We start from the raw sequence: 12,472 nt of genomic DNA, 5'->3' as shown, positions 1-12,472 counted from the left end.
AGCCAGGGCACAGCAAACTCAAATGATTTGGCTAATAAGTAACAAAGCCAAGACTGGAAATCAGACAAGCTGACTTGAGGTCCATGCTCTTAACCAATACACTTTATCACACTCTATTACACTAGATCTTAACTTTATGCTGTTATGATCCAAATATGTTACCTCAGGGCAGAACAACAAACACTTCTGCATTGGAGAGAGGCCTCATGCTTTTTTGGTGCATTATAAAACACAATATTATAGATGAAAATGACAAAGACCCACATTTCCCAAAATGTCTATAAGCAAATTTGCAACAATAATTTTACATTAATGTAGGCTTTGCATTTAAAAGAGAATTTAACTTTGATGTATAACAGACAAATTACATTAAGACATTAAATCTGTAAGTCATTGTTAAAAAATAGTTCACTTATTTTAAGCAAAGAAAACCTTCCAGTCTGTGATACATGTTCTTACAAACATGAAAATAAAATTCCTTTCCTCAACTGTCCTTTTCCATTTCACACATATTGATCTTTCCATCTGTTTTAAATAATCATGAAATTAATAGAAACTGTTTTTAATAAATCCAAATCATAGGTCCTTTCATGTCAAACTATTTTGGGGAATTCTGAGGTGAAAAAGCTGTTTAAGTGTTAGGAAAAACTGAGAACAAGAAACAGCTTTAGAAGAGAAACTGGAGGATGATGAAGAACTGAGAAGGCAACTGTGGAAAGGCCTTTCCAGGTTGGGGTGGGGTAGTTTAATAAGGAGGATTCTGAAGTGGAGTAGGACCAAGGGCAGAGCCCAGACAAAATAAAACAGAACGGAGAAACAACATCAAGGCTGTTGGACCAATATGCTAGCTGTGAATCAATAAAAAATAAACATACCTGGTGGAATAAGCCAAGGCTGTATGTGAATTCTAACAGCCTTTTCAGCCTGTGGCACTGGGCAAAAGTTTTAGATATTTTTTTGAAGCTTCATTATTTATAAAATGGGCCTCAGGGGCCTGGGTACTATGGCTCACACCTGTAATCCCAGCATTTTGGGAGGCCAAGACGGGAGGATTGCTTGAGCCCATTGAGCTATGATTGCGTCACTGTGCTCCAGCCTGGGCAGTGGAGTGATACCCCATCTCTAAAAAAAATAAATAAATAAAATAAAATAGGCCATGGTATTTACTGAATTGAATTGCAGAGAAGATTCAATGGTACAACATCATGCAGTCCCCAGCACAGAGTACAGCACTGTGAGTGCTGAAGAAATAAATACCCCTAAGCACCATCACCAGCCCACCCTCAGACACAAAGCAGCTGAGCAGAGGGAAGCACTCTGGGAGACTCCTTCACAGGCAGGCTGGGTAGCCCTGAAAGTCACGCCAAATTTTCTTCAAAATTTATAGTTATTTTGGAACTGTTTATAATCCTAATTATTTTGTAAACCACTAACATCAATTTTTTTAAAAAAATTCATTGTCAATGAAAAGATAAAGCCATTTCAAACCATGTTTTTGATCACACCAATCAACCATGAACCCATGTTACATATGTACCATGGGAAATACTACTTGATAGATTCATTGTGTTAGTATTACATAAGTTATTAGGATAACTAAAACTGGTTAAAAATACTAAAAATAGTTGTTTTGGAATGCACTACATTTTTCTGGCTGTTTGGTATATGTATTATTATTTTTTAAGATACAAATGGTCATGTCTGTTTACATAATAAATTTTCTATCATATTAGATGAAACTATAACTTTCCAGGATTGTCAGAGAACACAACTTGTGAGACATCTACTTTACAAATTGTTTTTTAAACTAAAAAATGTCTTCAATTACTATGAACATCATTATGTTTGAAAATATTTTTTAGCATCTTATAACTTACTTAATTCAACACTTTACTGGTCACTACTGACATAATTTTGATACCTTTAGATTTAAGAAAGAACTTCATGAAACAACCAAGCCATACACAGCATAATGTTCAAAGGCCCATGAACCACAAAGCTGCATCGTGCAGACAAGTGTGCCACCCAGAGGCAAAAGGAAGAAAACCACCTTGGATTTTATTTGTGAGACAAAACTGATAATGTTCAATTTTAAACAATTATTTATGATTATTTATTTAAAAACACAGGACATCTTTCATAAGGTTCTCTCTGCAGAAATAAATCCTTTTACTGCTAGGATACATAAAAGTGTGGCCCTTTGAGAATTCTCACAAAATAGAAAGAAGCCCTGAGATAGTACCAGTCACAGGTACATAGTTTGTTAATTGAAAAATTGAATTTAACTGTATTCTCTACCGTAAATGCTTTCTTTTCTTTTTATAATTAATATAACATGTGTTTCCAGAATTACATGTTATGGAACAACCACTATGATCTATTTAGACATGTGGATCAAAAGTTAAACTAATTACCAGAGACATTTCTTAACTTAAATGAAAAAAAGTTTCTTTCATTAGGTCTTCTGCGTTCTGGCAAAGGAATAAAGTTTACTTAGAGTAATTCTGTTTGGCAGACAGTCAGGGCTTCTAAAATATATAACAATAGTCATTAAGGTTAAACAAAACAGTCAACTCTATTAAACTCACATAAAAATTCAAGCTTCTAACAGCCTAAACAATAGGCTGATTTTAAATAGAGATTTATGATATCCTCATTTTGTCTTAGAAGTCTGAATGTTGGGATTACTGTTAGCATTGGACCATCTTTTAAGATTTATGTATTCCACTATGACTATAAAAGATATTGAGCCTTAACTTAATTAAAAACATAATATGCATTAAGATGTAAAAACAATTTTAAGCACAAAATTTGGAAATTCTTTTGTCTGTACTATAAAATCATATTTCTTGAAAATGATTTATAAAATAATTTCTTTCAGGTTCTCAAATGCTATATAATATGCTCTTATTTCATCTCATTTTACTGTTTCATTTCCACATCAACATATCTTAAAACAGAAAGATAATTCTAAACTCATTTATGTGACTTTCTAAAAAACTCATTCTAAGGAACATTGTTTACTGCTAACTTACTTGTTTTTATAAAATGAGAAGGATCTATAGTTGATTATTATTTCCAAGTAAATTTTTTTCCTGCAAAATATTAGCAAAAGGCTTCTCTGAGTATTGTTAAGTAAACCTTCCTCTTTTGTTTCTTTCACTGAAGGAGTTCATTATTATCTGAGAGTTAATTGTCTTTTCTATACCCCACAATCCTCCACATACCCTGAGTTGCATCATTCTGTAAAAGATGCTTCCACTTGCAATGATGGCCGTAAAATATTTGAGCAGGGAGTACAAACAATTCTACTCTATGTCCCTATTTCTACATTTATCTAGGAAATAAATGAGATTATGGGTCTAAGCCAGCCTGCTACATGGATGTCCTCTATACACTGCTAAAATCACAATGAATATGACAGACTACTCACTAGGACAGTATGGTTATTATTTCATGTAAGAGTTCAATGATTTTTAAAGCTCAAAGTAAGTATTGGGAAATACATACTGCAAACTCTTTAAATTCAAGTACATTCTAAAGCAACAAAAAAAGTTTGCTTATCAGGAGAATAACTTCTTACATGTACCCTGGGGTATCAAAAGGTCTGTGTGTCTGCATCATACCTTCAATGAATACAGAAAATGCAGAAAGGACAGTTACTTGATAGTTAATAAATGATTCAAGTTCATTAACAAGTATTTACAATTTAAAGGGTAAATCTCAAACACTCTCTATACCTCTATATTGGTTAAGAAAACCTAGTAATAAAATGAAATGCCTTTAAATTTCTTGAATCTTTTCTATTCCTTTCTTTCCATCCCCAATGCTACTGGCTTAGTTCTTATCATTTTTTAAAATCTGTATTAAACACTTCCTAATTATTCTCCATCTACAGGCCAATCTCTGATTCTATCCTACTATCACATTTTCAAATCCATCTTCCAAATGCAGTCCAGAATCTCTGTGAAGCATAAATCAATCACATCACTTGCCTGCTTGATATCCCAAATCAAGTCAAGAATCCATGTGTCCTTATCCGTATCTCCCTCAACTGGCAGAAGTCTTCCCAAGGAAGGAAGGTCAGGGTCTGGCCACATCCTATCTCCCAAACCCAGGGCCTACAAGGAGGAAGAGGTAGCTAGTGGCTCCTTGGGCCTTTCTGTTCTAACTTGAACCAAACTTAAATTGCAGTGGGAGAAATTAAAATAACTCCTTATCAAGAAATGTCTGGACTCGTCTTCTACCTTACAGGTAAAGTCTTTCACAAAAACATCCTAACTACTAAAACAACAATTTTCAAACATTTTTAAATGATCAGTACCACTTTCTTCAAACCATATTTAATGCAGAACACAAACAAAAAGTGGTTATAATAGTTATTTTGAGGTTGACAACAAAGGCAGAGGTTAGATCATAGAGGCCATAGAATATAATTAAAATTTAGTTGGCACAATGCAGTTGCAAAGTCAGTGGGGAGAAGAAGCAGGGATGTGAAACCTGATTTACATTTTTGAAAGACCATTGGGCTTGCTGGGTGTAAACGAGTTGAAACTACTGAGAAATTCAACACTTCTGATGTATTTTCATAAATATTACTAATGCCTTTAAAGAGTGATATGCTATTTCCAATTAATGGGCAATCACAATAAAGGAGTCGCAGAATACCTGATCCTCGCTGGTTAATCCCAGGTGCATCACAAGGTAAAAATGCACCAGGAAATCTGAGTTTGGCAGAACGTCCTGGCGTCTGGTCATCATGGCACAGATCAGCCTGTAGGCTTGCAGTTTGCCTTCCTTATATTTATTTGGCAGTGTCACCGCCTGTCAAGGAGATGATGTTTCCAGATTAAATCAAGCCCAGGTGCAGAGCATTTCAACATTTCATTTACTTCTCAGTTTTCCTTAAGAGTTGTTTATGGACATGTGGGATGCAGTGACTTTAGTAAGACCCAGCCTGTCTTCAAAACATGCAGTCTTGGGCAATTACATTTTTCAAACTCAATTTCAGAAAGGAAGAGGAAATTGCAATAAAGGAATAAACAAATATCCACTTGCCTTAAATAGCCATGATGCAAACATTCTGAGTGGTGGGATCAAAACTGGAGGAGATGGAGAAGACTGGTTATCCAGGCTTATTGCTAGATTATCCCGTATCTAATTCACAAAGAGGAGAATTTTAGGGTAGGTAACATTACGTTTATCCCAACAGTATTTCAACAGTCTTCTGTGACCATATAGCTGCTTTCAGTTAAATTTCTATAAGTGAAAACCTGTAATATTTACAAGTTTCTCTTTTATTGTGAGATTATCCTTTTGAATTATATGTTTGGCTTACGGTATGTGGTTTTAGATTTATATACAAAACAAAGGCATTGTTTTTCCTTGAACGCTAATGGCTGGGGAGGTCCTGAATTCCAAACGATAAGTAACGTTTTAATGAGTTACACTGAACAAACATGAACCATGATTTTGAAAAAAGAATTAATAACATGTGAATGTCAGAACCCAAATAAAAATCAGAATAAAAACTGTATCTACTACTCAGGAGGCTGAGGCAGGAGACTTGCTTGAACCCGGGAGGCAGAGGGGTGCAGTGAGACAATATGGCACCACTGCACTCCAGCCTGGGCGACAGGGCAAGACTCCATTTCAAAAAATAAAAAAATAAATTGTATGTACTCTAAGATTCTACTTTCGTAAAAAGAAAGAAGACTATATATTAATATTGGCTATTTCTATGAATAGTGATGTTAATTTTCTTCTTTGTATTTGTCTACATTTTTCAAATTGTATACAACCAGTATCACTTTTATAAAGAGAGTAACTAGAACTACTTAACCTCCTGTATTTAATATCCTATAGCAATATTCTACTTTTGCACTAAATGAAATAACTGTTGCATTTATAAAATAGTCATGTTATATATGATTATTCTTTGATAATCAAATGTACTTTGTCTAAATGTACCACTTGTGTTTCAGAATATGTTCAGTAGTTAACTGCAACACAGTTTTTACATTAAATGATAAGACCATTTTCCTGGATTAGAATAAAAAGTAACATAGCAGGACTTACCTTTGCTAGTTTGTACCAGAGTTCATAGAGATAGCAGAAAACTCTGGCATGGATCTTGGGTGACTGGATGTTATTCACATCTCCGAGGATCCCCAAGACCCTTCGCCATAACACAGCAGCAGAGTCTGGGTGCCAACCAGTGAGGCTCCCCCCGGCGATTATACTACAGTCATCTGCGAGGCACTCGCTGCTATCTATGCAGAAAAACGTGTCTGTTAACCCTGTAAACAATCTTGATTTCATCATACCTTTTTTCTTTCAGGCAAATTATCTTAGGTATTCAAAGTAAAATAATTAAGGCAAAAAATGTGAAACAGCTGAGAATTTAAAAGGAGAGAAAAGCAGGATCAATGAAGAAAGGTCAAATGATTTGGATTCTTCAAACTAAAAGAGCAACAAGCTAAGACATGACATAACAGTTCCTGGAGACTCTGTGATGGGTTTTATAAATCAGGGGAGAGGAAGAGGGAGACGCTTGAGCAGGATGGGTGGGAAACAGTGCCACAGAAATGGGTGGCCAGGGAAGCCTCAATGCTGCAGTAACATCTGTGGTGGTTGTTGTTGTTAGGTCAGGTTCATGGGGGTGAAATGTGCATACGAGAAATTTCCATCCCTTTCAGGTTTAGGAGTTTTTTTTTTTTTTAATTTTATTATTATTATACTTTAAGTTTTAGGGTACACGTGCACAATGTGCAGGTTTGTTAAATATGTATACATGTGCCATGTTGGTGTGCTGCACCCATTAACTTGTCATTTAGCATTAGGTATATCACCTAATGGTATCCCTCCCCCCTCCACCCACCCCACAACAGTCCCCAGTGTGTGATGTTCCCCTTCCTGTGTCCAAGTGTTCTCATTGTTCAGTTCCCACCTATGAGTGAGAACATGCGGTGTTTGGTTTTTTGTCCTTGTGATAGTTTGCTGAGAATGATGGTTTCCAGCTTCATCCATGTCCCTACAAAGGACATGAACTCATCATTTTTTATGGCTGCATAGTATTCCATGGTGTATATGTGCCACATTTTCTTAATCCAGTCTATCGTTGTTGGACATTTGGGTTGGTTCCAACTCTGCTATTGTGAATAGTGCCACAATCAACATACCTGTGCATGTGTCTTTATAGCAGCATGATTTATAATCCTTTGGTTATATACCCAGGAATGGGATGGCTGGGTCAAATGGTCTTTCTAGCTCTAGATCCCTGAGGAATCACCACACTGACTTCCACAATGGTTGAACTAGTTTACAGTCCCACCAATAGTGTAAAAGTGTCCCTATTTCTCTACATCCTCTCCAGCACCTGTTGTTTCCTGACTTCTTAATGATCGCCATTCCAACTGGTAGGAGATGGTATCTCATTGTGGTTTTGATTTGCATTTCTCTGATGGCCAGTGATGATGAGCATTTTTTCATGTGTTTTTTGGCTGCATAAATGTCTTCTTTTGAGAAGTGTCTGTTCATACCCTTTGCCCACATTTTGATGGGGTTGTTTTTTTCTTGTAAAACTTGTTTGAGTTCTTTGTAGATTCTGGATATTAGCCCTTTGTCAGATGAGTAGGTTGCAAAAATTTTCTCCCATTCTGTAGGTTGCCTGTTCACTCTGATGGTAGTTTCTTTTGCTGTGCAGAAGCTCTTTAGTTTAATTAGGTCCCAATTGTCAATTCTGGCTTTTGTTGTCATTGCTTTTGGTGTTTTAGACATGAAGTCCTTGCCCATGCCTATGTACTGAATGGTATTGCCTAGGTTTTCTTCTAGGGTTTTTATGGTTTTAGGTCTAATAGTTAAGTCTTTAATCCACCTTGAATTAATTTTTGTATAAGGTGTAAGGAAGGGATCCAGTTTCAGCTTTCTACATATGGCTAGCCAGTTTTCCCAGCACCATTTATTAAATAGGGAATCCTTTCCCCACTGCTTGTTTTTGTCGGGTTTGTCAAAGATCAGATAGTTGTAGATATGCGGCATTATTTCTGAGAGCTCTGTTCTGTTCCATTGGTCTATACCTCTGTTTTGGTAGCAGTACCATGCTGTTTTAGTTGCTGTAGCCTTATAGTATAGTTTGAAGTCAGGTAGCGTGATGCCTCCAGCTTTGTTCTTTTGGCTTAGGACTGACTTGGCGATGCAGGCTCTTTTTTGGTTCCATATGAACTTTAAAGTAGTTTTTTCCAATTCTGTGAAGAAAGTCATTGGTAGCTTGATGGGGATGGCACTGAATCTATAAATTACCTTGGGCAGTATGGCCATTTTCACGATATTGATTCTTCCTACCCATGAGCATGGAATGTTCTTCCATTTGTTTGTATCCTCTTTTATTTCGTTGAGCAGTGGTTTGTAGTTCTCCTTGAAGAGGTCCTTCACATCTCTTGTAAGTTGGATTCCTAGGTATTTTATTCTCTTTGAAGCAATTGTGAATGGGAGTTCACTCATGATTTGGCTCTCTGTTTGTCTGTTATTGGTGTATAAGAATGCTTGTGATTTTTGCACATTGATTTTGTATCCTGAGACTTTGCTGAAGTTGCTTATCAGCTTAAGGAGATTTTGGGCTGACACGATTGGGTTTTCTAGATATACAATCATGTCATCTGCAAACAGGGACAATTTGACTTCCTCTTTTCCTAATTGAATACCCTTTATTTCCTTCTCCTGCCTGACTGCCCTGGCCAGAACTTCCAACACTATGTTGAATAGGAGTGGTGAGAGAGGGCATCCCTGTCTTGTGCCAGTTTTCAAAGGGAATGCTTCCAGTTTTTGTCCATTCAGTATGATATTGGCTGTGGGTTTGTCATAGATAGGTCTTATTATTTTGAGATACGTCCCATCAATACCTAATTTATTGAGAGTTTTTAGCATGAAGCGTTGTTGAATTTTGTCAAACGCCTTTTCTGCATCTATTGAGATTATCATGTGGTTTTTGTCTTTGGTTCTGTTTATATGCTGGATTACGTTTATTGATTTTCGTATGTTGAACCAGCCTTGCATCCCAGGGATGAAGCCCACTTGATCATGGTGGATAAGCTTTTTGAAGTGCTGCTGGATTTGGTTTGCCAGTATTTTATTGAGGATTTTTGCATCAATGTTCATGAGGGATATTGGTCTAAAATTCTCTTTTTTTGTTGTGTCTCTGCCAGGCTTTGGTATCAGGATGATGCTGGCCTCATAAAATGAGTTAGGGAGGATTCCCTCTTTTTCTATTGATTGGAATAGTTTCAGAAGGAATGGTACCAGCCCCTCCTTGTACCTCTGGTAGAATTAGGCTGTGAATCCATCTGGTCCTGGACTTTTTTTGGTTGGTAAGTTATTAATTACTGCCCCAATTTCAGAGCCTGTTATTGGTCTATTCAGAGATTCAACTTCTTCCTGGTTTAGTCTTGGGAGGGTGTATGTGTCATGAATTTATCCATTTCTTCCAGATTTTCTAGTTTATTTGCGTAGAGGTGTTTTTAGTATTCTCTGATGGTAGTTTGTACTTCTGTGGGATCAGTGGTGATATTCCCTTTGTCATTTTTTATTGCGTCTATTTGATTCTTCTCTCTTTTCTTCTTTATTAGTCTTGCTAGCGGTCTATCAATTTTGTTGATCTTTTCAAAAAACCAGCTCCTGGATTCATTGATTTTTTGAAGGGTTTTTTATGTCTCTATTTCCTTCAGTTCTGCTCTGATCTTAGTTATTTCTTGCCTTCTGCTAGCTTTTGAATGTGTTTGCTCTTGCTTCTCTAGTTCTTTTAATTGTGATGTTAGGGTGTCAATTTTAGATCTTTCCTGCTTTCTCTTGTGGGCATTTAGTGCTATAAGTTTCCCTCTACACACTGCTTTGAATGTGTCCCAGAGATTCTGGTATGTTGTGTCTTTGTTCTCGTTGGTTTCAAAGAACATCTTTATTTCTGCCTTCATTTGGTTTTGTACCCAGTAGTCATTCAGGAGCAGGTTGTTCAGTTTCCATGTAGTTGAGCGGTTTTGAGTGAGTTTCTTAATCCTGAGTTCTAGTTTGATTGCACTGTGGTCTGAGAGACAGTTTGTTATAATTTCTGTCTTTTACATTTGCTGAGGAGTGCTTTACTTCCAACTATGTGGTCCATTTTGGAATAGGTGTGGTGTGGTGCTGAAAAGAACGTATATTCTGTTGATTTGGGGTGGAGAGTTCTGTAGATGTCTATTAGGTCCACTTGGTGCAGAGCTGAGTTCAATTCCTGGATATCCTTGTTAACTTTCTGTCTTGCTGATCTGTCTAATGTTGACAGTGGGGTGTTAAAGTCTCCCATTATTATTGTGTGGGAGTCTAAGTCTCTTTGTAGGTCACTAAGGACTTGCTTTATGAATCTGGGTGCTCCTGTATTGGGTGCATATATATTTAGGATAGTTATCTCTTCTTGTTGAATTGATCCCTTTACCATTATGTAATGGCATTCTTTGTCTCTTTTGATCTTTGTTGGTTTAAAGTTTGTTTTATCCGAGACTATGATTGCAATCCCTGCCTTTTTTTGTTTTCCATTTGCTTGGTAGATCTTCCTCCATCCCTTTATTTTGAGCCTATGTGTGTCACTGCATGTGAGATGGGTTTCCTAAATACAGCAAACTGATGGGTCTTGACTCTTTATCCAGTTTGCCAGGCTGTGTCTTTTAATTGGAGCATTTAGCCCATTTACATTTAAAGTTAATATTGTTATGTGTGAATTTGATCCTGTCATTATGATGTTACTTGGTTATTTTGCTCGTTAGTTGATGCAGTTTCTTCCTAACCTCGATGGTCTTTACAATTTGGCATGTTTTTGCAGTGGCTGGTACCGGTTGTTCCTTTCCATGTTTAGTGCTTCCTTCAGGAGCTCTTTTAGGGCAGGCCTGGTGGTGACAAAATCACTCAGCATTTGCTTGTCTGTGAAGTATTTTATTTCTCCTTCACTTATGAAGCTTAGTTTGGCGGGATATGAAATTCTGAGTTGAAAATTCTTTTCTTTAAGAATGTTGAATATTGGCCCACACTCTCTTGTGGCTTGTAGAGTTTCTGCCAAGAGATCAGCTGTTAGTTTAATGAGCTTCCCTTTGTGGGTAACCCGACCTTTCTCTCTGGCTGCCCTTAACACTTTTTCCTTCATTTCAACTTTGGTGAATCTGACAATTATGTGTCTTGGAGTTGCTCTTCTCGAGGAGTATCTTTGTGGCATTCTCTCTATTTCCTGAATTTGAATGTTGGCCTGCCTTGCTAGATTGGGGAAGTTCTCTTGGATAATATCCTGCAGAGTGGTTTCCAACTTGGTTCCATTCTCCGCGTCACTTTCAGGTACACCAATCAGACATAGGTCTGGTCTTTTCACATAGTTCCATATTTCTTGGAGGCTTTGTTCATTTCTTTTTATTCTTTTCTCTCTAAACTTCTCTTCTCGCTTCATTTCATTCATTTCATCTTCCATCACTGATACCCTTTCTTCCAGTTGATTGCATCAGCTACTGAGGCTTGTGCATTTGTCACTTAGTTCTCGTGCTGTGGTTTTCAGCTCCATCAGGTCCTTTAAGGAATTCTCTGCATTGGTTATTCTAGTTAGCCATTCACCTAATTTTTTTTCAAGGTTTTTAACTTCTTTGCCATTGGTTCGAACTTCTTCCTTTAGCTCGGAGTAGTTTCATCTTCTTAAGCCTTCTTCTCTCAACTCGTCAAAGTCGATCTCCGTCCAGCTTTGTTCCGTTGCTGGTGAGGAGCTGCGTTCCTTTGGAGGAGGAGAGGCGCTCTGATTTTTAGAGTTTCTTGTTTTTCTGCTCTGTTTTTTCCCCATCTTTGTGGTTTTATCTACCTTTGGTCTTTGATGATGGTGATGTACAGATGGGTTTTTGGTGTGGATGCCCTTTCTGTTTGTTAGTTTTCCTTTTAACAGTCAGGACCCTCAGCTGCAGGTCTGTTGGAGTTTGCTGGAGGTCCACTCCAGACCCTGTTTGCCTGGGTATCAGCAGCCGAGGCTGCAGAACAGCAGATATTGGTGAACTGCAAACGCTGCTGCCTGATCATTCCTCTGAAAGTTTTGTCTCAGAGGAGTACCCAGCCATGTGAGGTGTCAGTCCACCCCTACTAGGGGGTGCCTCCCAGTTAGGCTACTCGGGGGTCAGGGACCCACTTGAGGAGGTAGTCTGCCTGTTCTCAGATCTCAAGCTGCGTGCTGGGAGAACCACTACTCTCTTCAAAGCTGTCAGACAGGGACATTTAAGTCTGCAGAGGTTACTGCTATCTTTTTGTCTGTCTGTGCCCTGCCCCCAGAGGTGGAGCCTACAGAGGCAGGCTGGCCTCCTTGAGCTGTGTTGGGCTCCACCCAGTTAGAGCTTCCTGGCCGCTTTGTTTACCTACTCAAGCCTCGGCAGTGGCGGGCGCCCTCCCGCAGCCTTGCTGCCACCTTGCAGTTTGATCTCAGACTGCT

General features: G+C 37.9%; 1 protein-coding gene across 5 annotated transcripts in view; it reads right to left on the bottom strand.

Moving 5' to 3' along the window:
• Positions 1 to 12,472, bottom strand: part of RALGAPA2 (Ral GTPase activating protein catalytic subunit alpha 2) — a 337,491-nt gene that overhangs the window by 183,144 nt on the left and 141,875 nt on the right. For 4 of the 5 annotated variants that reach the window (XM_055265963.2, XM_063634225.1, XM_055265964.2 and 1 more), the window contains 3 exons: positions 6,079 to 6,272; positions 5,059 to 5,157; positions 4,669 to 4,824 (listed from right to left, as the gene is read on the bottom strand). In XM_055265963.2, coding sequence (XP_055121938.1) covers positions 4,669 to 4,824; positions 5,059 to 5,157; positions 6,079 to 6,272 — 449 coding nt within the window. The remainder of the gene's footprint in view (positions 1 to 4,668; positions 4,825 to 5,058; positions 5,158 to 6,078; positions 6,273 to 12,472) is intronic. The other variant, XM_063634226.1, reaches the window with a different exon arrangement.

Source organism: Symphalangus syndactylus, chromosome 24 (genome assembly GCF_028878055.3).
Source record: "Symphalangus syndactylus isolate Jambi chromosome 24, NHGRI_mSymSyn1-v2.1_pri, whole genome shotgun sequence".
Classification (NCBI taxonomy): Eukaryota; Metazoa; Chordata; class Mammalia; order Primates; family Hylobatidae; genus Symphalangus; species Symphalangus syndactylus.
Note: the sequence above shows the minus strand (reverse complement) of the source record. Positions and strands in the feature narration are given on the sequence as shown.